This window comes from Lepisosteus platostomus, chromosome 6, assembly GCF_059453375.1.
Source record: "Lepisosteus platostomus isolate fLepPlt1 chromosome 6, fLepPlt1.hap1, whole genome shotgun sequence".
In the NCBI taxonomy this organism is placed as follows: Eukaryota; Metazoa; Chordata; class Actinopteri; order Semionotiformes; family Lepisosteidae; genus Lepisosteus; species Lepisosteus platostomus.
Window position 1 is genome coordinate 11,521,015 of NC_142616.1, and position 24,617 is coordinate 11,545,631.

General features: G+C 57.0%; 2 protein-coding genes across 2 annotated transcripts; one reads left to right on the forward strand and one right to left on the reverse strand.

Moving 5' to 3' along the window:
- The first annotated feature begins 4,030 nt into the window (after nucleotides 1–4,030).
- Nucleotides 4,031–13,145, forward strand: lpcat4 (lysophosphatidylcholine acyltransferase 4). The gene is made up of 14 exons (XM_088634226.1): nucleotides 4,031–4,891; nucleotides 4,966–5,108; nucleotides 5,398–5,618; nucleotides 6,173–6,285; nucleotides 6,416–6,476; nucleotides 7,082–7,140; nucleotides 7,448–7,482; nucleotides 7,964–8,018; nucleotides 8,101–8,183; nucleotides 9,258–9,383; nucleotides 10,271–10,418; nucleotides 11,425–11,523; nucleotides 12,077–12,218; nucleotides 12,762–13,145. Exons 1-14 carry the CDS (start codon nucleotides 4,721–4,723, stop codon nucleotides 12,941–12,943), a joined length of 1,638 nt encoding a protein of 545 aa, XP_088490352.1. The 5' UTR covers nucleotides 4,031–4,720; the 3' UTR covers nucleotides 12,944–13,145.
- LOC148660346 (uncharacterized) lies at nucleotides 12,971–23,074 on the reverse strand. The gene is made up of 7 exons (XM_088638112.1): nucleotides 21,871–23,074; nucleotides 19,819–19,947; nucleotides 18,869–18,966; nucleotides 17,448–17,722; nucleotides 17,255–17,365; nucleotides 14,556–17,154; nucleotides 12,971–13,410 (listed from the first exon to the last, which is right to left on the reverse strand). Exons 1-7 carry the CDS (start codon nucleotides 22,860–22,862, stop codon nucleotides 12,971–12,973), a joined length of 4,644 nt encoding a protein of 1,547 aa, XP_088494238.1. The 5' UTR covers nucleotides 22,863–23,074.
- Between the last annotated feature and the right edge of the window lie 1,543 nt (nucleotides 23,075–24,617).

Here is a 24,617-nt window from a genome sequence, read left to right on the forward strand (position 1 = left end):
GAGACGCCTCCTGTTCTTCTTGTCCGACCGGCTGTGGGCACAGGAGCTGCAGTGAGGGGCTGCTGTCCTGTCCAGGGTTTGTGTGTGTGTGTCTGTGTGTGTGTGTGTCCTGTGAGGGGCTGCTGTCCTGTCCAGGGTTTGTGTGTGTGTGTCTGTGTGTGTGTGTGTCCTGTGAGGGGCTGCTGTCCTGTCCAGGGTTTGTGTGTGTGTGTGTCCTGTGAGGGGCTGCTGTCCTGTCCAGGGTTTGTGTGTGTGTGTGTGTGTCCTGTGAGGGGCTGCTGTCCTGTCCAGGGTGTGTGTGTGTGTCGTGTCCTGTCCAGTCCCGGAGGGGCTCAGGATCTGTGCCTGTGGCTGGGAGGTTGCCGGTTCGAATCCTACGGCCGGCAGAGGAATCCTACTCCGCTGGGCCCCTGAGCGAGGCCCTGAACCCCAGCTGCTCCAGGGGTGCTGTATCAATGTCTGACCCTGCGCTCTGACCCCCAGCTTCTCTCCCTGTCTGTGTGTCTCCTGGAGAGCAAGCTGGGGTCTGAGAAGAGACACATTCCTGATGAAAGAGACTGTACAGGGACAGGAAAGTGATGTTATGGGCCAGGGTCCTGTCCAAGCTCTACCCTGCCTGGTGCTTGATGGGATCGGGGACGCTGGTCTGGGTGAACAGGAGTATCAGCCCGTTGCCTCAGCAGTGTGAGACGCTGGGACTGGGCTCCTGGCCCGTTCTCCCAGTTTCCCTGCCATGCGGTCGGACGGGTTTCTCCAGCAGGACGAGTCGGGTCAGCTCGCTGTGGGGGCGGGGCGCAGCGAGCAGGAGAGAGGGGCTCAGAACAGACTCTCAGCCCCTCTCCCCCAGTGGGGAGGGTGTCTTCCTGCCCTTCCTGCAGAGCCCAGCTGTGGGATCTGTCACAGGTGCAGGTGGGGAGTGAGTGTTGGACCGATGGCTCCCCCGGAGTAGCACTGAGCGTCCTGCTTCAGGGGGTGTCCAGTCCTCGTCCTGCAGGGGGCGCTGTTTCTGCATGCAGGTTTCCCAGGACTGGGACTGGACAGCCCTGCTGCAGACACACTGACCCCTCCAGTACCGTGACTGGACAGCCCTTCAGCAGACACACACTGACCCCTCCAGGACCGGGACTGGACAGCCCTTCAGCAGACACACACACACTGACCCCTCCACGACCAGGACTGGACAGCCCTGCAGCAGACACACACTGACTGACCCCTCCAGGACTGGGACTGGACAGCCCTGCAGCAGACACACTGACTGACCCCTCCAGGACTGGGACTGGACAGCCCTGCTGCAGACACACACTGACTGACCCCTCCGGGACCGGGACTGGACAGCCCTGCTGCAGACACACACACACACTGACCCCTCCAGGACCGGGACTGGACAGCCCTGCTGCAGACACACACACACTGACTGACCCCTTCAGGACCAGGACTGGACAGCCCTGCAGCAGAAACACTGACTGACCCCTCCAGGACCGGGACTGGACAGCCCTGCTGCAGACACACTGACTGACTGACCCCTCCAGGACTGGGACTGGACAGCCCTGCAGCAGACACACACACACACTGACCCCTCCAGGACTGGGACTGGACAGCCCTGCAGCAGAAACACTGACTGACCCCTCCAGGACCGGGACTGGACAGCCCTGCTGCAGACACACACACTGACCCCTCCAGTACCGTGACTGGACAGCCCTGCAGCAGACACACACACTGACCCCTCCAGGACCGGGACTGGACAGCCCTGCTGCAGACACACTGACTGACTGACCCCTCCAGGACTGGGACTGGACAGCCCTGCTGCAGACACACACACTGACCCCTCCAGGACTGGGACTGGACAGCCCTGCTGCAGAGACACACACTGACCCCTCCAGGACCGGGACTGGACAGCCCTTCAGCAGACACACACACACTGACCCCTCCAGTACCGGGACTGGACAGCCCTGCTGCAGACACACACACTGACCCCTCCAGGACCGGGACTGGGGGTGTCCTGCATGCAGGTTTCCCAGGACTGGGACTGGACAGCCCTGCTGCAGACACACTGACCCCTCCAGGACCAGGACTGGACAGCCCTGCAGCAGACACACACACTGACTGACCCCTCCAGTACCGTGACTGGACAGCCCTGCAGCAGACACACACACTGACCCCTCCAGGACCGGGACTGGACAGCCCTGCTGCAGACACACACACTGACCCCTCCAGGACCGGGACTGGACAGCCCTGCTGCAGACACACACACTGACCCCTCCAGGACCGGGACTGGGGGTGTCCTGCATGCAGGTTTCCCAGGACTGGGACTGGACAGCCCTGCTGCAGACACACTGACCCCTCCAGGACCAGGACTGGACAGCCCTGCAGCAGACACACACACTGACTGACCCCTCCAGGACTGGGACTGGACAGCCCTGCAGCAGACACACACACTGACCCCTCCAGGACCTGGACTGGACAGCCCTGCTGCAGACACACTGACTGACTGACCCCTCCAGGACTGGGACTGGACAGCCCTGCAGCAGACACACACACTGACCCCTCTGTGACTGGATATCTCTGTCCCATGTTAGCTCAGACCAGAGTTGGCTTTTCTTGTCTCTTCCATCACAGGCTGTTACAGGTCTTTGTCCCTGCTGGTGAACTAGTCCCCGAGTTGATGCTTAATTGTTAAATAGGCCCGGGGGCTTAATCTCGTAGTGATAAATTGGCATCAGCTGGAGCAAAGACCTGGCCTGGATCCCTTCCTGGCCCGGACTCACTTGGTGTTCTGCTGCTCTACAGCGGCGTTGTGTGGCTCCAGTCCAGGAGCGAGAAACCTCCTTCGGGTTTTCCTGCTGACTCCGTTACCTTCTTGATCTCATTAATTGCTTAATTGGAGGAGCTGAGGTCTCATGTGCTCATGACAGCAGGCCTGGGGTGCTGTCCGTGTGGAGTCTGCACGTTCCCCAGGGTCTGCGGGGGTTCCCTGCAGGTGCCCCAGTTTCCTCCCGCAGTCCAAACCCCTGCTGGTGCGTTAATTGTCTTCTGGGAAAACTGGCCCTGTTGTGATTTTATTTTCCATTTTTATGAACTTTTTCTTTTCACAAATAAATACCGATGATCACAACACACACTGCTTGACATTAATATATATACTTAAAACGGTCTATATGAACACCTCTCATTAAGTTTAGACAAGGTAACAGTTACATCATAATTTATCTTGTTCAGGTGCTTTCCGCCCCCAAGTCATTTCTCATCACTTCCAAATCAGGACAAATCCCAATGTCTTACCTGCCCAGGGTGTGTGTGTGTGTGTGTGTGTCCTGTCCTGTCCAGGGTGTGTGTGTCCTGTGATGGGCTGGTGTCCTGTCCAGGGTGTGTGTGTGTGTCCTGTGATGGGCTGGTGTCCTGTCCAGGGTGTGTGTGTGTCCTGTGATGGGCTGGTGTCCTGTCCAGGGTGTGTGTGTGTCCTGTGATGGGCTGGTGTCCTGTCCAGGGTGTGTGTGTGTGTCCTGTGAGGGGCTGGTGTCCTGTCCAGGGTGTGTGTGTGTGTCTGTGTGTGTCCTGTGAGGGGCTGGCGTCCTGTCCAGGGTGTGTGTGTGTCCTGTGATGGGCTGGTGTCCTGTCCAGGGTGTGTGTGTGTGTGTGTGTCCTGTGAGGGGCTGGCGTCCTGTCCAGGGTGTGTGTGTGTGTGTGTGTGTGTCCTGTGAGGGGCTGGCGTCCTGTCCAGGGTGTGTGTGTGTGTGTGTGTGTGTGTGTGTGTGACCTGTCCAGGGTGTGTGTGTGTGTGACCTGTCCAGGGGTAGACTGAACTGGGTAAGATGGTCAGCAAGCGGAGGGACAGGAGAACTGCGGTCACCCCTCGCTCCAGCTGGAAACACGAGGACACGATGACGCTCACCCGCGCTGACCCCCCCCACTCCCGCGGGGCACCTGCTCCCGACGCGGGTGGTGCCGCATCTGTTGCCCCGGTGACTCAGCGAGACTGTGACGTCGCTCCGGCACGCGATAACCGCCACTTGCGCGCACCGGCGGGCCGGGGGAGCGGGTCCGAGCCGGAGCCGGGGGCGGGCGGGTGTGAGCCGGGGTGTGTCGGGCTGACTCAGACACGGAAAGACCGTGTGTGGAAGGACGGGGCGGCCGGAAGAGCCGGTCGGCGCACAGAAGGAATCTCGGCGTCTTCGAAACAAGTGCTGCTGTCTTAATACCAGTCATCCCGGTGAGTCCAGCCCCAGAGGGACAGGACAGCCCCAGAGACAGACCTGCACTGCTGACAGGAGAGGGACACTGAGGGACAGTCCAACCCCAGAGACAGACCTGCATTCCGGACAGGAGAGGGACACTGAGGGACAGTCCAACCCCAGAGACAGACCTGCACTCCGGACAGGAGAGGGACACTAAGGGACAGTCCAGCCCCAGAGACAGACCTGCACTCCTGACAGGAGAGGGACACTGAGGGACAGTCCAGGGTCTGTCCACACACCGGACAGGAGAGGGTCACCGAGGGACGGACCTGCACTCCGGACAGGAGAGGGACACCGAGGGACAGTCCAGCCCCAGAGACAGACCTGCACTGCGGACAGGAGAGGGACACCGAGGGACAGTCCAGCCCCAGAGACACACCTGTGCCTCTCGCCGGTGGTTTGAGTTTCTCTCTCGGCTCGGGGGGGCAGGCGGGTCTCGGTTACTGTTTACAAACTAGAAACTTTCTGCCCGGCCGGCCGGCGTCGCCATGGAGACGGGGAACGCCGGCGCCGCGGCCAGAGCAGAGGCGAGGAAGAGGAGGAGGAGCGGGCAGGAGGAGGAAGACGGCCCGCGTGGGGAGACGGACACGGACACGCCACGCAGGACGGCCAGCCCGTTCGCACACGAGCTCCGGCTGACGCCGGCGCGGCGGCTGCAGGTAACGCCTCTCTCTCGCCTCCGCCGCGTCTCCGCTCCGGCCCGCCGGCCGTAACGCTGCGCCTCCGCCCACAGGTGGCGCTGCTGGGCGCCGTGCTGGTGCCCCTGCGTGTGGCGGCGGCGACCCTGGTCCTCCTGCTGCTCTGGCCGATCGCCTGGCTGAGAGTCGCTGGACTGTCCCCCCGGCAGCGGGAGCAGCGCATCACGGGCTGGAGGAGGTAGAGTCAGCTCCTGGACTGTATAACCTCTCAGTGCAGTGTTAATGTACTGGAGTGTCCAGTCAGTCAGTGTGTCTGTATGAACCCCTCTCTCTCAGTGCAGTGTTAATGTACTGGAGTGTCCAGTCAGTGTGTCTGTATGAACCCCTCTCTCTCAGTGCAGTGTTAATGTACCGGAGTGTCCAGTCAGTCAGTGTGTCTGTATGAACCCCTCTCTCTCAGTGCAGTGTTAATGTACTGGAGTGTCCAGTCAGTGTGTCTGTATGAACCCCTCTCTCTCTCTGTCTAGTTGGCTGCTCCACCACATTGTAGTTTTCCTGAGCCGTGCTGTCTTCTTCACCCTGGGCTTCCTGTGGATCAGGGTCAAAGGTCAGAGGGCACGACCCCAGGATGCTCCTCTGTTAGCTGTCGCCCCTCACAGCAGCTTCCTGGACACCTTGGTCCTGGTGGCCACTGACCTGCCCACAGTGGTGTCTCGGTCAGAGAACCTCAGCCTGCCAGTGATAGGAGGTGAGACAGGAGGAGGGGGTGGGGAAAGGAGACAGGAGAGTCGGAGTGGGTGTGTCCGCAGACAGAGTCCACACCTTCCTCCTTCTTGAGCTTGAGTGCACTTTATTGGAGCTACGAGTTAAACAACTTTCAGCATCATTCCATAGAGGTTAAACGCGCTAAACAGCATGGTGAGGAGCACCTACAGTACCTGTCAGTCTGGGCTTTCAGAATGTCCATCTTCTGATCACTCCCAGTGCAGTGTTAATGTACTGGAGTGTCCAGTCAGTCAGTGTGTCTGTATGAACCCCTCTCTCTCAGTGCAGTGTTAATGTACTGGAGTGTCCAGTCAGTCAGGGTGTCTGTATGAACCCCTCTCTCTCAGTGCAGTGTTAATGTACTGGAGTGTCCAGTCAGTGTGTCTGTATGAACCCCTCTCTCTCAGTGCAGTGTTAATGTACTGGAGTGTCCAGTCAGTCAGTGTCTCTGTATGAACCCCTCTCTCTCTCTCTCTCTCTCTCTCTCTCTCTCTCTCTCTCTCTCTCTCTCTCTCTCTCTCTCTCTCTCTCTCTCAGCTCTGTTGCGGTTTAATCAGTCTCTCCTTGTTTCCCGCCACGATCCGTCGTCCCGTCGGAGGTGTGTGGAGCAGCTGACCCACAGGCTGACCTCCCAGGGCGCCTGGCCGCAGGTGTGTGTGTGTGTGTGTGTGTGTGTGTGTGTGTAAGCCCTCAAACTGTTCGCTCGCAGTGTCTCCCGACGCGCAGGGCCGCAGGCGGGAGTCTTACCCTCTCTCCCCTCCTGCCCTGTCTGTCTGCCAGGTGTTGATCTTCCCCGAGGGCACCACCACCAGCGGCAGGGCTCTGCTCCGGTTCAAGCCCGGTGAGTGTCGGCACTCCTCTCAGCACAGCGGAGGGCCTGGGGGCGAGGGACTGGGCTCCCGGGCGAGACTGGAGACTGGAGCTCCTTCTGGGCGGAGCTTGCGTGTTCCTTCTGTGCTTCTTGCAGCTCTGGGGTCCTGGGTTTTCTGCTGCGATAGGGCATCACCTGTGCGGAGTTTGCATGCTCTTTCCCCCACCTGTCCTCCACCTGACCTCCAGGTGCTTTCCTCTTGTCCTCCCAGCTGCTGGCGGGATCTGGCTGGGGTAGCTAGTGTCTCTGAAGCCTGCCTGCCTGCCTGCCTGCCTGCTGTGGTGTACTGTACTGTGGTGAACTGTGGTGTACTGTACTGTGGTGTGTTGTACTGTGGTGAACTGTGGTGTACTGTACTGTGGTGTGTTGTACTGTCCTGTACTGTACTGTGGTGTAATGTACTGTACTGTGGTGTGGTGTACTGTACTGTGGTGTACTGTGGTGTACTGTACTGTGGTGTGTTGTACTGTGTTTTATTTTATTGTGGTGTGGTGTGCTGTGGTGTATTGTGTTGTACTTTATTGTGGTGTGGTGTGTTGTGCTGTGTTGATGTTGATTTCCTCTGTGTGTTTTAGGGGCGTTTGTTGCTGGTGTCCCTGTCCAGCCAGTTCTGCTACACTACCCCAATCAACTGGTGAGGCCCTTTCAGGGGAATCATGGGACAGCTGGCTGAGGGGGATGATGATGATGAAGGAGTGTTGGTCTGACGTGCTGGCTGAGTGACACTGAGAGATGATGATGATGATGATGATGATGATGAAGGAGTGTCAGTCTGACGTGCTGGCTGAGTGACACTGAGAGATGATGATGATGAAGGAGTGTCAGTCTGACGTGCTGGCTGAGTGTTTCCAGGCGGTCAGCCTGCAGACCAGCTTGCCCTGTCAGTGTCCAGCCCCTGCATGACCTGTCCTGGACTGACCCCTGTGTTGTCTTGCCTGCAGGACACAGTGAGGTGGACGTGGAAGGGGCTGAGTTGGTGAGTGCTGGGAGAGCTCCTGTGGTCTGTGGTCTCCTGTGGTCTGTGGTCTCCTGTGGGCTCCTGTGGGCTCCTGTAGACTCCAGTGGGCTCCTGCGGACTCCTGTGGACTCCTGTGGACTCCTGTGGGCTCCAGTGGGCTCCTGTGGGCTCCAGTGGGCTCCTGTAGACTCCAGTGGGCTCCTGCGGGCTCCTGCGGACTCCTGCGGGCTCCTGCGGACTCCTGTGGGCTCCAGTGGGCTCCTGTAGACTCCAGTGGGCTCCTGTAGACTCCAGTGGGCTCCTGCGGGCTCCTGCGGGCTCCTGCGGGCTCCTGTGGACTCCTGTGGACTCCTGTGGGCTCCAGTGGACTCCTGTAGACTCCAGTGGGCTCCTGCGGGCTCCTGTAGGCTCCTGTGGGCTCCTGTAGACTCCAGTGGGCTCCTGTAGACTCCTGTAGCACACGCCCTCTGTCATGTTAACTGCTGTGCTCTCCTTGCAGGACCCAGGTCATGTGGTACACGGCCTCTCAGCTCTACACCAACGTCACAGTGGAGGTAAACCCCCCCTTCACCTGGTCCTCCCTCCCGCCTAGCCCCACCCCCCTCAACACACCTCCTCTCTCCCTGTTGGCTGCAGTTCCTGCCTGTCTACACCCCCTCGCAGGAAGAGCGGGAGAGCCCCGCCCTCTTCGCGGACAACGTGCGGAAGGTCATGGCCAGGTGAGTGGCCGCGGGGCGCGTGGGCTGACCTGGGATTGAAGCGTCTTGGGCTCGGTCTGCGTCCGGAGCTCTTCACAGAGCCTCTGAGCCTCACTATCGCTCTGGTGCAGGACCCGCAGGCCCGGGGCTTCACGCTAAATTTAAGAACGTAAAGCAATACCCAAACATCCTCCTTCCTAGTTGCCAATTGATCAAGGAGCTCACTAATCCAGGGTATCGGCTTCAACAACATGGCCGGGCAGCTTGTTCCCCACCCCCACCACTCTCTGTGTACAGAAGAGCCTCCTGTCCTGACTGGAGGAGCTCACCCAGCTGTGTCTGGAGAGAAGCCAGGGTATCGGCTTCAACAACAGGGCTGGGCAGCTTGTTCCCCACCCCCGCCACTCTCTGTGTAAAGAGTCTCCTGTCCTGACTGGAGGATCTCATCCAGCTGTGTCCTGAGAGAAGCCAGGGTCTCGGCTTCAACAACATGGCCGGGCAGCTTGTTCCCCACCCCCACCACTCTCTGTGTACAGAAGAGCCTCCTGTCCTGACTGGAGGAGCTCACCCAGCTGTGTCTGGAGAGAAGCCAGGGTATCGGCTTCAACAACAGGGCTGGGCAGCTTGTTCCCCACCCCCACCACCCTCTTTGTAAAGAGTCTCCTGTCCTGACTGGAGGATCTCATCCAGCTGTGTCTGGAGAGAAGCCAGGGTATCGGCTTCAACAACAGGGCTGGGCAGCTTGTTCCCCACCTCCACCGCCCTCTGTGTACAGAAGAGCCTCCTGTCCTGACTGGAGGATCTCACCCAGCTGTGTCTGGAGAGAAGCCAGGGTATTGGCTTCAACAACATGGCCGGGCAGCTTGTTCCCCACCCCCACCACTCTCTGTGTAAAGAGTCTCCTGTCCTGACTGGAGGATCTCGCCCAGCTGTGTCTGGAGAGAAGCCGGAGAGTGAGAGAAGGAGCTGTACCAGCAGTGGGGACGAGTGGGCGAACCCAGACCTCTCCAGTGGTGTTTGATACTGTGTGAAGGGGTGACCACAAGACCTTCACTCTCACCCCTGTGTTACTTGCTGTGCTCCCTCTCTCCACAGAGCGCTTGGGGTTCCTGCCACGGAGTTCGTGATTGAGGGGAGCACGCCGGTGACCCGAGTAGGGTATCTCAGCCTGCCCTTCGAACCTCCAGCCAGAGAAGCACTTGTCATTCTGGCACAGAGATGGTGAGTACTGAGAGCTGAACTATACTGTCTGTATGAACCCCTCTCTCTCAGTGCAGTGTTCATGTACTGGAGTGTCCAGTCAGTCAGTGTGTCTGTATGAACCCCTCTCTCTCAGTGCAGTGTTAATGTACTGGAGTGTCCAGTCAGTGTGTCTGTATGAACCCCTCTCTCTCAGTGCAGTGTTAATGTACTGGAGTGTCCAGTCAGTCAGTGTGTCTGTATGAACCCCTCTCTCTCAGTGCAGTGTTAATGTACTGGAGTGTCCAGTCAGTCAGTGTGTCTGTATGAACCCCTCTCTCTCAGTGCAGTGTTAATGTACTGGAGTGTCCAGTCAGTCAGGGTGTCTGTATGAACCCCTCTCTCTCAGTGTAGTGTTAATGTACTGGAGTGTCCAGTCAGTCAGTGTGTCTGTATGAACCCCTCTCTCTCAGTGCAGTGTTAATGTACTGGAGTGTCCAGTCAGTCAGTGTGTCTGTATGAACCCCTCTCTCTCAGTGCAGTGTTAATGTACTGGAGTGTCCAGTCAGTCAGTGTGTCTGTATGAACCCCTCTCTCTCAGTGCAGTGTTAATGTACTGGAGTGTCCAGTCAGTCAGTGTGTCTGTATGAACCCCTCTCTCTCAGTGCAGTGTTAATGTACTGGAGTGTCCAGTCAGTCAGGGTGTCTGTATGAACCCCTCTCTCTCAGTGTAGTGTTAATGTACTGAAGTGTCCAGTCAGTCAGTGTGTCTGTATGAACCCCTCTCTCTCAGTGCAGTGTTAATGTACTGGAGTGTCCAGTCAGTCAGTGTGTCTGTATGAACCCCTCTCTCTCAGTGCAGTGTTAATGTACTGGAGTGTCCAGTCAGTCAGTGGGTCTGTATTAACCCCTCTCTCTCTGATGGTCAGTGATGAAGGTGCTCAGGCTGTTTTTGAGGACTTGATTGAGAGATGCCAATCAGAGGATGAGAGGATGGTCAATGTGGATCAGCTGACCTCTCTTCTCAGAGTGATGGACAGACAAGCAGCTCAGCATATTTTCACATTGTACACACAGGTACTCTGTGTCAGAACCACACTGTGTGTGTGCGTGCTGGTCTGTAGTAGCTAGGATCTGTGTCTGTGCCCGTGCTCTGTGCTATGTGTGTGCTGTACCCGTGCTGTCTGTTTCTGTGTGCTGTTCTTGTGCTCTGCGTGTGCTGTGCCCATTCTGTGTGTGTGTTCTGTGCCTGTTCTCTGTGTGTGTGTCCAATTCCCATGCTCTGTGCTGTGTGTGTGAGTGCTGTGTCTGTGTTCTGTGCCTGTGCTCTGTGTCTGTGTGTATGAGTGCTGTGCTTGTGCTCTGTGTCTGTGTGTGCTGTGCCTATGCTATGTGCCTGTGTTCTGTGTGTACTGTGCCTATGCGTGTGAGTGCTGTGTCTGTGTTCTATGAGTGCTGTGCCTGTGCTCTGTGTCTGTGTGTGTGTGTGCTGTGCCTGTGCTCTGTGTCTGTGTGTGTGTGCTGTGCCTGTGCTCTGTGTCTGTGTGTGTGTGTGCTGTGCCTGTGCTCTGTGTCTGTGTGTGTGTGTGCTGTGCCTGTGCTCTGTGTCTGTGCGTGTGTGCTGTGCCTGTGCTCTGTGTCTGTGTGCTGTGCCTGTGCTCTGTGTCTGTGTGTGTGTGCTGTGCTCTGTGTCTGTGTGTGTGAGTGCTGTGCCTGTGCTCTGTGTGTGTGTGCTGTGTCTGTGCTCTGTGTCTGTGTGTGTGAGTGCTGTGCCTGTGCTCTGTGTCTGTGTGTGTGTGCTGTGCTCTGTGTCTATGTGTGTGAGTGCTGTGCCTGTGCTCTGTGACTGTGTGTGTGAGTGCTGTGCCTGTGCTCTGTGTCTGTGTGTGTGAGTGCTGTGCCTGTGCTCTGTGTCTGTGTGTGTGAGTGCTGTGCCTGTGCTCTGTGTCTGTGTGTGTGTGCTGTGCCTGTGCTCTGTGACTGTGTGTGTGTCCTCCTCACTGTCTTCACTCTGAGTCCTGCTGCTCGTGTGTGTTTTCAGTTGTGCAGGAACAGGTTTCTCTGACAGTGCTGTGTGTTCCAGGGGGAAGACAGTCTGCTGGACCTGAGGCAGCTGGCTGTGAGTCTGGCTGCAGTCACTGACCTCTGGCCCAGAGAGAGGATCATCCACACTGCCTTCACTGTGAGTCCTGCTGTGTGTGTGTGTGTGTGTGTGTGTGTGTGTGTGTGTGTGTGTGTGTGTGTGTGTGTGTGTGTGTGTGTGTGTGTGTGTGTGTGAGAGAGTCAGGACACAGTCACTGACCTCTGGCCCAGAGAGCGACTCATCCACACTGCCTTCACTGTGAGTCCTGCTGTGTGTGTGTGTGTGTGTGTGTGTGTGTGTGTGTGTGTGTGTGTGTGTGTGTGTGTGTGTGTGTGTGAGAGAGTCAGGACACAGTCACTGACCTCTGGCCCAGAGAGCGACTCATCCACACTGCCTTCACTGTCCACACTGCCTTCACTGTGAGTCCTGCTGTGTGTGTGTGTGTGTGTGTGTGTGTGTGTGTGTGTGTGTGTGTGTGTGTCCCACGCTCAGTATTGGAGTCACTAGCCCGTTAGCTCAGCCTTTCTCTCTTGTGGGTGTTCGACCTAGCACAGTGCTTCAGATGTAGTCTCCAGCCTTTGTGTCTATGGGACAGTTCTGTCTCCAGCTAGCGGCTGGCACCCCGTGACCGCTGTGTGTCTGTGTGTTGCAGCTGTACGACAGCGGGGGAAAGGGCTGGGTGAGCGAGCAGGAGTTTTCTGGCCTGCTGGGGGCGCTGGTGGGCTGGCCCCAGCTCCACGCTGCCCGTCTGTACGCTGAGAGCTGCTCGGGGAGCCCTGGACAGCTGACCCTGCGTGAGTCTCGCGCCCCGGTTCCTGCTGCTGGCCTTGGAACAGGAGAGCAGCCGAGCATGATGGGAGGCCATTCAGCCTGAATGAGTTACTGGCTAATTGATCCCAGGGTCTCACCTTAAGAGGAGCCAGGGTATCGGCTTCAACAACATGGCTGAGCAGCTTGTTCCCCACCCCCACCACCCTCTGTGTACAGAAGAGCCTCCTGTCCTGACTGGAGGATCTCACCCAGCTGTGTCTGGAGAGAAGCCAGGGTATCGGCTTCAACAACATGGCTGGGCAGCTTGTTCCCCACCCCCACCACCCCCTGTGTAACGAAGGGCCTCCTGTCCTGACTGGAGGATTTATCTAGCTGCTCATCTGATTTCAGAGCCGCAGTATTTTTTTATAACATGGTGAGCAGAACTGTAAGCTCTCTCACGAGAGTTATCCTGTTCTGACATGCTTTGATTTCAGTTCTGCGCTCACCACGCAGCCCGTCAGTTGCAGGGGGTGGAGGGGTGTTGCGCTGTATTAATTCCAAGCTTTATCCTTCTGTCTGTACAGGCGACCTGCAGCGGTTATTGACATCCCACCCAGCCTATCGGAGACTGTTTCCTGAATACCTCAGGCCAGGAGAGGTGGGGCGAAAGGAGACCACGCCTCTGACCAGTGGGAGGCCGCCACGCCCCAGAAAGGGCGGGGCTACTCACCAGCGCCACGCCCAGTGGAACCCTCTCATCCAATGAGAAGGCAGACTAAGCCCGAGGGTGCCCTTATTTGGGCAGGGGGCGGGGCAAAGGGCAGCGCTGTGAGGAATCAGCACTGGCTCCTTGGCCGCTGCACAGGCAGTCCTGCGGCAGAGCCGGCGAGTTCGGACCCGGGTGAGCGGAGGGGCTGCAGCGGGACTCTGGGTGGGGGTGGGGGTTAATAAAACTCTGCCAAGAGAAACGGCTGTGTCCTTCCAGACGGTTTATTGCTCTGCTCCTCGGCGGCGTCTCCCCGTCTTCTGACTCCCCCTCTCCCCTGCCGCTGCCCGCCGGGCGCCCCCCCCTCTGCCCGAGGCCCCGCGACCCCTGACCTTCTCGCCCCCTCGCTCCCTGCGTCTCGGGGGTGGGGGCGCCCCCGGACTGCGCCTCTCCACCCGGCCGGCTGGTGCCCCCCCTGTCCCCCCCGCCCGCCGGGCCCGTCTGTGGCCCCCGGAGAGCCGCGTCCGCTTGGCGGGAACTAGGGGGCTGCCGCCCTCGCGCCCCTGCGTCCGCTTCCCTGCCCCCCCGCGGGCCCCCTGCCCCCGGCCCCTGGCCCCCCCTGTCTCTCTCCCCCGGCTCACCCCTGCCCCCTCACACAGCGCCCGCCTCCTCTCCCTGCTCCCGCCTCCTCTCGGCGCCTCCTGCCCCCCTCTCCCGCCCTGCTCCCGTCTCCCTCTCTCACCCTGCTCCCGTCTCCCTCTCTCACCCTGTCCCCCTCTCCCACCCTGCTCCCGTCTCCCTCTCTCACCCTGTCCCCCTCTCCCACCCTGCTCCCGTCTCCCTCTCCCACCCTGCTCCTGCCCCCCTCTCTCACCCTGCCCCCCTCTCTCACCCTGCTCCTGCCCCCCTCTCTCACCCTGCTCCTGCCCCCCTCTCTCACCCTGTCCCCCTCTCCCACCCTGCTCCTGCCCCCCTCTCTCACCCTGCCCTCCTCTCCCACCCTGCTCCCGTCTCCCTCTCCCACCCTGCTCCCGTCTCCCTCTCCCACCCTGCTCCCGTCTCCCTCTCTCACCCTGCCCCCCTCTCTCACCCTGCTCCTGCCCCCCTCTCTCACCCTGCCCCCCTCTCCCACCCTGCTCCTGCCCCCCTCTCTCACCCTGTCCCCCTCTCCCACCCTGCTCCTGCCCCCCTCTCTCACCCTGCCCCCCTCTCCCACCCTGCTCCTGCCCCCCTCTCTCACCCTGTCCCCCTCTCCCACCCTGCTCCTGCCCCCCTCTCTCACCCTGCCCTCCTCTCCCACCCTGCTCCCGTCTCCCTCTCCCACCCTGCTCCCGTCTCCCTCTCCCACCCTGCTCCCGTCTCCCTCTCTCACCCTGCCCCCCTCTCTCACCCTGCTCCTGCCCCCCTCTCTCACCCTGCCCCCCTCTCCCACCCTGCTCCTGCCCCCCTCTCTCACCCTGCCCCCCTCTCCCACCCTGCTCCTGCCCCCCTCTCTCACCCTGCCCCCCTCTCCCACCCTGCTCCTGCCCCCCTCTCTCACCCTGCCCCCCTCTCCCACCCTGCTCCTGCCCTCCTCTCCCACCCTGCTCCCGTCTCCCTCTCCCACCCTGCTCCCGTCTCCCTCTCTCACCCTGCCCCCCTCTCCCACCCTGCTCCTGCCCCCCTCTCTCACCCTGCCCCCCTCTCCCACCCTGCTCCTGCCCCCCTCTCCCGCCCTGCTCCGGCCCTCCCGCTCCCAGACCAGAATTCCACCTCATCCCGCCATTCTTCCTGTGCCCTCTCCCGATCCTGCGCCTCCTCCCCCTGGATTCCGGAGTCCCGGGCCGCCCGCCCCTCTCAGGACCCGGGATGGACAAACGACCCGGAACCCGGACCCCCTCTTCCTTCTCCTCCTCCTCTTCTTCCTGCTTCTCCTCGGGAATGCCTGAGCCTGCTGCTCCCACTCTGGGAAGACGCCCTGTCCCGCCTCTCGGTTCCTCCGGCAGTCTCTCCCTCGCGCCCGGGTCCGGCTCCTCCTCCTCACTCTTCCTCGTCCCTCTCGGCCTCCCCCTCCTGCGCTGAGCAGGCAATCTGGGGATCAGCGGGGATCTGTCTGGGGGTCCCGCAGGGCTGCGATCCTGGTCCGGAGCCCGGGATACAGTCTCCGAGGGAGGGCTTGGGGAGGCATCTCCGGCTCTGCCTGACCCTGGATCATCGTCCGGATGGGAATGGGCGCATTCGGACCCGACCGGCTCCTCCTGGCGCTGCGGAGTTCCCCCGGGAGAGTCCTCTGTGGGGCTGGGTGGGAGAGGGGGCTGCTCCCCAGGCTCACGGGAAGCGGGGATCTCCGAGCTCCGGGGGCCGGGTACCTGCTGCTGATCCGGGGCTGAGCGGTTCGCCTGGAGGCAGCTCTGTGTCTGGGAGTTGTAGTCCAGTCTGGTGCTCCCCTGGTGGTCCCGGACTGCAGGTGGATGCTGGGAGTTGTAGTCCAGTCTGGTGCTCCCCTGGGGGTCCTGGACTGCAGGTGGATGCTGGGAGTTGTAGTCCTGCCTGGTGCTCCCCTGGGGGTCCTGGGCTGGGGGTGGATGCTGGGAGTTGTAGTCCTGCCTGGTACTCCCCTGGGGGTTCTGGACTGATGGTGGATGCTGGGAGTTGTAGTCCTGCCTGATGTTCACCTGTGGATCCTGGGCTGCAGGTGGATGCTGGGAGTTGTAGTCCTGCCTGCTGTTCCCCTGTGGATCCTGGGCTCCAGGTGGATGCTGGGAGATGTAGTCCTGCCTGGTGCTCCCCTGCGGGTCCTGGACTGCAGGTGGATGCTGGGGGTTGTAGTCCTGCCTGATGCTCCCCTGGGGGTCCTGGGCTGGGGGTGGATGCTGGGAGTTGTAGTCCTGCCTGCTGTTCCCCTGTGGATCCTGGGCTCCAGGTGGATGCTGGGAGATGTAGTCCTGCCTGGTGCTCCCCTGGGGGTCCTGGGCTGCAGGTGGATGTTGGGAGTTGTAGTCCTGCCCAGTGCTCCCCTGCAGGTCCTGGGATGTGCCGTTTGTTTTGGGATTTGTTGCGGTCTGTGGGACGGTCGACATCGCCTCTTGGCTGAAAGGTGCTTGCTGGGGGTGGGCTTTCCCCAGGACCACAGGAATTGCATTCTGGAAGCTGTAATTTTCAATAAGGATCCATGCGTTTTCGCTGGAAGGAAGCGCCCGGGCTGGACTGACAGGGGTGTAGTGGGGGTTGTAGCTCAGCAGGCAGCTGGATGGGTCGCGCTGGGAAACGTAGGCCCCCGGCCCAGCCAGGGGCTGAGGGGATCCCGGTGCACCCTGGGAGCTGCGCTGATGCATTGATGAGACCAGCTGCTGAGCTTCAGCTGAACTGTGGCTCCCCTGAAACACAAGCCGTACAGCCTGAGGTCTGCAGACGTGCTGGTTGCCGAGAGGGACGCTGTGGGGACTGCCGTTCCCAAAGTGACGGAACAGTTCATGGTCAAAACCGGAGCTTCCCTCCACAGTGCAAAGGCCGTCACCAGGCACAGAAACCTGCAGGCGGTCAGGAGGTGCACCCTGGGAATTGTAGTTCTCTGGCATGTATGAGAAGGAATTATGGGAGGCGTAGTTCCCTGCCAAGACACCCGGGTAGGTGCTGTAAGTCTGCAGCAGAGGGGGCAGACGACCACGTGGGGTGTAGCCAGGCTGCCGAAGACAAACGCCTGTGTGGGCGGTCTCATAAGTCAGCAGGCCACTCGCAGGTGCATGCTGGGAGCTGTAGTCGTCTTGTACGCACAGGGGTCCAGGCGCCCCTGGGAAGGAATTCTGTGGACTGCAGTCCTCTTGTGGGACGTGGAGTCCAGTTCCGAACCTGTCTGTGTCCCACAAGACTGCAGATGTGGATGGGGGGACGTAGTCTTCCTTCTGAAACATGATGGGGGCCTTCTGGGAAGTGGACGTCCTTGGCCATACATCTGCCTGTGGTGCTGAGGTGTGTGACTGGGCAGGGCAAGGTGCATGCTGGATACTGTAGTTCTCACGCAAAGGGAAGGTTTCCCTTTGCTGCTGGGAGCTGCTGGGCGTGGTCTGAAAACAGGGGTGTGTCTTCTGGGAGCTCAGATTGTCCCCCAGGGCAGGAAGTTCCCCCTGGAGAACTGTCTGAGGAGGGGTGGGCAGCAGGAAGCTGGGAACTGCACGATGGGGCCCGCAGCTGTCCGGGGAGTCTGGAGGGGCCTCCTGGGAGCAGAAGTCCAAGCTCAGAGGTGCAATACCTGAGCAGACACTAGGGGGAGCACAGCACCCATGTGGGCCTTCCTGTTGATTCAGGGAGAGAAAACAAATCTTTCTCAATCGGTATACTGTTGTCCGCACGATCATCTTCATTCATTGCGATGAGAGCGTTACTAGCTGGTACCTCAGTCACACTCCTATCTGCTATGTATGGCTCCTGAAGTGAGGGAGAGACAGCTCTTTCATCCAGACAGGCACCAGACAACATGTACTGAGGGTCTATGACTGTCTCCACCTGAGTGAGAGAGAGGGGTCAACACAGACACCCTGACTGGACACACTGGTGGTGAACGGTTCTGTGAGGAAGAGTCATGTACCTTCTTGACAAAGTCTCTGTCTCCACACAACTGGTTCAGGTACTCCATGAACTGCCCCTCTTGCTCTCCCGTGACCTCTGACCTCTGTGGCTCTGGTGGCGCTGGGGAGTCCAGCGAGTGCATGATCTCTGTGTACTCCTGCAGCGCCCCCGGTGGTAGGCCTGGGAAGCGCGCCTCGCTCTCTGGGGCTGTCCTGTTGTTCCTATGGGTCTTCTTGCGGCCTTTACTTCTGACACTGCCTGCTCGTCCCTGGGTCCTCTTCTTCAGCATGTAACCTGCTCACAGTCCAGGAGGAGACATGAGAGAAACAGGAGAACAGTCGCAGCTGGAAATGAAGAGAGACACTGCACTAGAGACCCACACTAAAATAATTGGACTAGTACATTAACACTGCACTGAGAGAGAGGGGTTCATACAGACACACTGACTGGACACTCCAGTACATGAACACTGCACTGAGAGAGAGGAGTTCATACAGACACACTGACTGGACACTCCAGTACATTAACACTGCACTGAGAGAGAGGGGTTCATACAGACACACTGACTGGACACTCCAGTACATGAACACTGCACTGAGAGAGAGGGGTTCATACAGACACACTGACTGACTGGACACTCCAGTACATGAACACTGCACTGAGAGAGAGGGGTTCATACAGACACACTGACTGACTGGACACTCCAGTACATTAACACTGCACTGAGAGAGAGGGGTTCATACAGACACACTGACTGGACACTCCAGTACATTAACACTGCACTGAGAGAGAGGGGTTCATACAGACACACTGACTGACTGGACACTCCAGTACATTAACACTGCACTGAGAGAGAGGGGTTCATACAGACACACTGACTGACTGGACACTCCAGTACATTAACACTGCACTGAGAGAGAGGGGTTCATACAGACACCCTGACTGACTGGACACTCCAGTACATTAACACTGCACTGAGAGAGAGGGGTTCATACAGACACACTGACTGGACACTCCAGTACATGAACACTGCACTGAGAGAGAGGGGTTCATACAGACACACTGACTGACTGGACACTCCAGTACATGAACACTGCACTGAGAGAGAGGGGTTCATACAGACACACTGACTGACTGGACACTCCAGTACATTAACACTGCACTGAGAGAGAGGGGTTCATACAGACACACTGACTGACTGGACACTCCAGTACATGAACACTGCACTGAGAGAGAGGGGTTCCTACAGACACACTGACTGACTGGACACTCCAGTACATTAACACTGCACTGAGAGAGAGGGGTTCATACAGACACACTGACTGACTGGACACTCCAGTACATTAACACTGCACTGAGATGTCTACAGTGAGCAACATTTATATCCTGAGTTATCTCCTGACAGCCCTCTTGTGTCCTGAGCTCCAGACCTGTACTGACCGTTGCTGCTGGTCTTGCTGGGCGGGGCTGCTTGTGTGTCGCTCGACCTCTGGGTGACCTTGCCCCTCTTCAGCTCCTCCTGCTCGAACTCCATGAACCTGCAGACAGAGCCGCGGCTGCTACATCCAGCCCTCAGAGTCGGGACCCGAGCTCGGAGCCCCCCAGCTCCCAGGGGTCTGCTGTCGTCACTGGGCAGAGGAGCCAGCTCCCAGACACAGTGAGGGGTCTCCTCACACACACCCTCTCACACTGTCACACACAAATTCACATATACAATCATGCTGTCTCACACACACTCACACTCAAGCTTTCACCCACAATCACACACTTATACACTTACACACACACTCAGACACTCAGTCACTTACAAACTCATACTCACACACTCTCATGCTTCACGCACATTCACACACTTATACACAGATACAATCACGCTGTAATATACACACTCTTACACTCACACAGTTGCGCACTCACACACTGGGATCAGGGAGGACAGAGCACAGACACACTCACACACTCACACACACTTACATTTACAGCCTCAAACACTTACACTCATTTACACACTTATATTCACACCCGCTCTCACTGTCACAAACATTTACATTTACTCTCACACTCATATACACACACGCTCTCACACTGTCACACACACATGCATGCACACGCACACGCACACAGGGACGATGTACAGAGACCAGGCTAGTCCACATGTTTCTGGGAGGAGGGATGGAGCTGGAGAGCTTGGACAGGGGAGAACAGACAATCTCTAGACAGAAGGAGCTCCCGTCCAAAGCTGACCCCAGGACCCCGAGATGTGATGTCTAACATTAACAATAATAACGTTAACATTAGTAATAATGACGAGGGTGCAGTTTCCTGTTAAATTCTGATCTAAATTCTGCATCTGTGCGCTGGAGCCCCTCTGGGTGTGTCTGTGTGCTCACTTCCAGGCCATGTCATAGTAGATCATGCGATCGTAGTTGGACAGTCTCCCCCACTCGCCGACAGCCACTGTGACGCCAACAGAGAGAGGCATCCGGGGAGACAGCGAAGAGAGGGAGCGCAGCACTGGACTGAGAGAGAGAGACAGGTTAATACAGACACACTGACTGGACACTCCAGTACATTAACACTGCACTGAGAGAGAGGGGTTCATACTGACACACTGACTGGACACTCCAGTATATTAACACTGCACTGAGAGAGAGGGGTTCATACAGACACACTGACTGACTGGACACTCCAGTACATTAACACTGCACTGAGAGAGAGGGGTTCATACAGACACACTGACTGACTGGACACTCCAGTACATTAACACTGCACTGAGAGAGAGGGGTTCATACAGACACTGACTGGACACTCCAGTACATTAACACTGCACTGAGAGAGAGGGGTTCATACAGACACACTGACTGACTGGACACTCCAGTACATTAACACTGCACTGAGAGAGAGGGGTTCATACAGACACACTGACTGACTGGACACTCCAGTACATTAACACTGCACTGAGAGAGAGGGGTTCATACAGACACACTGACTGACTGGACACTCCAGTACATTAACACTGCACTGAGAGAGAGGGGTTCATACAGACACACTGACTGACTGGACACTCCAGTACATTAACACTGCACTGAGAGAGAGGGGTTCATACAGACACACTGACTGACTGGACACTCCAGTACATTAACACTGCACTGAGAGAGAGGGGTTCATACAGACACACTGACTGACTGGACACTCCAGTACATTAACACTGCACTGAGAGAGAGGGGTTCATACAGACACACTGACTGACTGGACACTCCAGTACATTAACACTGCACTGAGAGAGAGGGGTTCATACAGACACACTGACTGGACACTCCAGTACATTAACACTGCACTGAGAGAGAGGGGTTCATACAGACTCACTGACTGACTGGACACTCCAGTACATTAACACTGCACTGAGAGAGAGGGGTTCATACAGACACACTGACTGACTGGACACTCCAGTACATTAACACTGCACTGAGAGAGAGGGGTTCATACAGACACACTGACTGACTGGACACTCCAGTACATTAACACTGCACTGAGAGAGAGGGGTTCATACAGACACACTGACTGACTGGACACTCCAGTACATTAACACTGCACTGAGAGAGAGGGGTTCATACAGACACACTGACTGACTGGACACTCCAGTACATTAACACTGCACTGAGAGAGAGGGGTTCATACAGACACACTGACTGACTGGACACTCCAGTACATTAACACTGCACTGAGAGAGAGGGGTTCATACAGACACACTGACTGACTGGACACTCCAGTACATTAACACTGCACTGAGAGAGAGGGGTTCATACAGACACACTGACTGACTGGACACTCCAGTACATTAACACTGCACTGAGAGAGAGGGGTTCATACAGACACACTGACTGACTGGACACTCCAGTACATGAACACTGCACTGAGAGAGAGGGGTTCATACAGACACACTGACTGACTGGACACTCCAGTACATTAACACTGCACTGAGAGAGAGGGGTTCATACAGACACACTGACTGACTGGACACTCCAGTACATTAACACTGCACTGAGAGAGAGGGGTTCATACAGACACACTGACTGACTGGACACTGCACTGAGAGAGAGGGGTTCATATAGACACACTGACTGACTGGACACTCCAGTACATTAACACTGCACTGAGAGAGAGGGGTTCATACAGACACCCTGACTGACTGGACACTCCAGTACATTAACACTGCACTGAGAGAGAGGGGTTCATACAGACACACTGACTGACTGGACACTCCAGTACATGAACACTGCACTGAGAGAGAGGGGTTCATACAGACACACTGACTGACTGGACACTCCAGTACATTAACACTGCACTGAGAGAGAGGGGTTCATACAGACACACTGACTGGACACTCCAGTACATGAACACTGCCCTGAGAGAGAGGGGTTCATACAGACACCCTGACTCACATGAAGAAGCAGGACAGGGCCTCAGTGTCGGGGGGTTGTGGACAGTACTGCTGGGCCAGGCTCTTGTAGTGCTGCCACCTCCTGTAGTTCTCATACACCCCCTGGGAGAAGCCCTCCCTGGGACGGCCTGCAGCCCGCTGGGGCCAGATGGGCTCCGAGGGCAGTCCTGGTTCTGAACCTGACGCTGGATCCATGTCTGACGCAGGCACCAGCACTGACACTGCCGCTGGTTCTGGTACTGTCACTGGGCCTGACACCAGTACTGGTTCTGGTACTGTCACTGGGTCTGATACCAATGTTTGTTCTGGGACTGCTGCTGGTTCTGATACTAACACTGGCCCTGACCCCAGTGCAGTGTCAGACAGAGCCACTGGGTTTGATACCAGTGTTTGGTTTGGTATTGAACCTGTTACCCAGTGAAAGCAGTGTTTATCCTCCGAGAACAGTACTGGTTCTGGTGTTGACACTGGTTCTGACACTGTCACAGTCTCTGGCACTGGGGCTGGCACTGAGCCTGGTTCTGACGCTGTTGACAATGACAGTGGTTCTGATACCAGTAATGGGTCTGATACTGACAGTGAGTCTGGTACCAGCACTGTCTGTGTCACTGATGCAGTTTCTGAAGCCAGTACTGTGTCCAATACCATGAATTGTTCTGATGCCGATAGTGGGTCTGAAACCAGCACCAGATCTGACCCTGGTACGATTAGTTCTGACACAGGGTCTAGTACAAACACACATTTTGCTACTGGCACTGGGTCAGATGTTAATATTGCCTGGTCTGATGACAGTCCTGGTTCTGATGGTGACATTGTGTCTGATAGGAGACCTGGATCGGACTGTGCTGGTTCAGGCACTAACAGTAATATAGAGTCTGGGTCTGAATCTGATGGCGATGCTAATTCTGATAGTGGCTCAGAATTGGACACTGGTTCTGGTTCAGAAATGGCTACTGAGATCAAATCTGATGCAAATTCTGTGTCTGATGGCATGACTGGGTCAGACAATAATACTGATACTGATACTGAATCTGATACCACACCAGCATCTGACACTGAATCTGATACCACACCTACATCTGACACTGATTCTGACACCACAGGTACATCTGATACCACACCTGAATCTGATACCACACCTGCAGCAGATACTGAATCTGACACCACACCTACATCTGACACTGATTCTGATACCACACCTACATCTGACACTGATTCTGACACCAAAGGTACATCTGATACTGATCCTGATACCATACTTACATCTGAATCTGATACTGAATCTGATACCACACCTGAATCTGATACCACACCTACATCTGACACTGATACCACACTTGAATCTGATAGCACACCTGCATCTGATACTGATCCTGATACCACACCTACATCTGACACTGATTCTGATACCACAACTGCATCTGATACTGAATCTGACACCACAGGTACATCTGACACTGATTCTGACACCACAGGTACATCTGATACTGATCCTGATACCACGCCTACATCTGAATCTGATACTGAATCTGATACCACACCTGAATCTGATACCACACCTGCATCTGATACTGATCCTGATACCACACCTGAATCTGATACCACACCTACATCTGACACTGATTCTGATACCACACCTGCATCTGATACTGATCCTGATACCACACCTGAATCTGATACTACACCTGCATCTGACACTGATACCACACCTGAATCTGATACCACACCTGCATCTGACACTGATACCGCACCTGAATCTGATAGTACACCTGCAGCAGATACTGAATCTGACACCACAGGTACCTCTGATACTGACACTGAATCTGACACCACAGGTACATCTGACACTGATTCTGACACCACAGGTACATCTGATGCTGAGACTGATGCTGTCTGTGTGTCTGATGCTGTATCGGATACTGACACCAGGGGGCAGCAGTGTTGCTCTTGGCCATCTCGTGGAAGGAGGCAGGTGCAGGGCTCGCCCTCCAAGCCAGGGTTTGAGTCAGCGCTGGCTGCCCCCTGGGGCGGGGGCTGGGCAGGGGCCCAGTAGGGTGTATACCGTGCCAATAGGGGGAGCCAGTGAGGGATTCTGCTGGGTCGTGGAGGCACAGGGGCAGGAAGGGGGCGCTGGGCAGAGGTGAGGGCACTGGGGTTACTGCTTTCCTTCATTTTGGAGGCACGTGCTGAAGTCTAGGATGGAAGTGTGGGTCAGCTGGGACAGGCTGGGGCAACAACGATGTTGGGTGACCTCAGAATGCCTTCCTCCTTTCGGGGATGCCCTCTTGCAGTTGTGGGGTGTCTCCTGGCTGGCTCCTTCGAGGAAGCCGAGGGCGTGTCTCAGGTGCAGCCTGTGCCCCTCCTGTCAGAGCAAAGAAATTTCTGCCTGCTCTCTTTCGTGGACTGGAGTGAAATTTCCAGACGCTGATGTTTGTGCAGTTGCTAAGGAAGAGGAGGCTGCTCTTTGGGTTGCTAAGGAAGTTGACCTGTTTTTCCACCAATGGAGACAGTCCATGGCCTTAGAAGGGTGGGACCAGGGCCTCCATTCTGCCCTCTGATTGGCTGATGCAACTCTGATGTTCTTTCTCTCCTGGAAATAGAAGGCATTGACGTATAATGAAGTTAGAAAACCAACAGAAAATAATGGTACAACAGTGAGAATAAACAACCCTTCAACTTCTATCAGTACAAAAGGAGATCCATCCAGTCATTCTTCTTCATCCGGGGTTGCAGGGGAGCTGCAGGCTA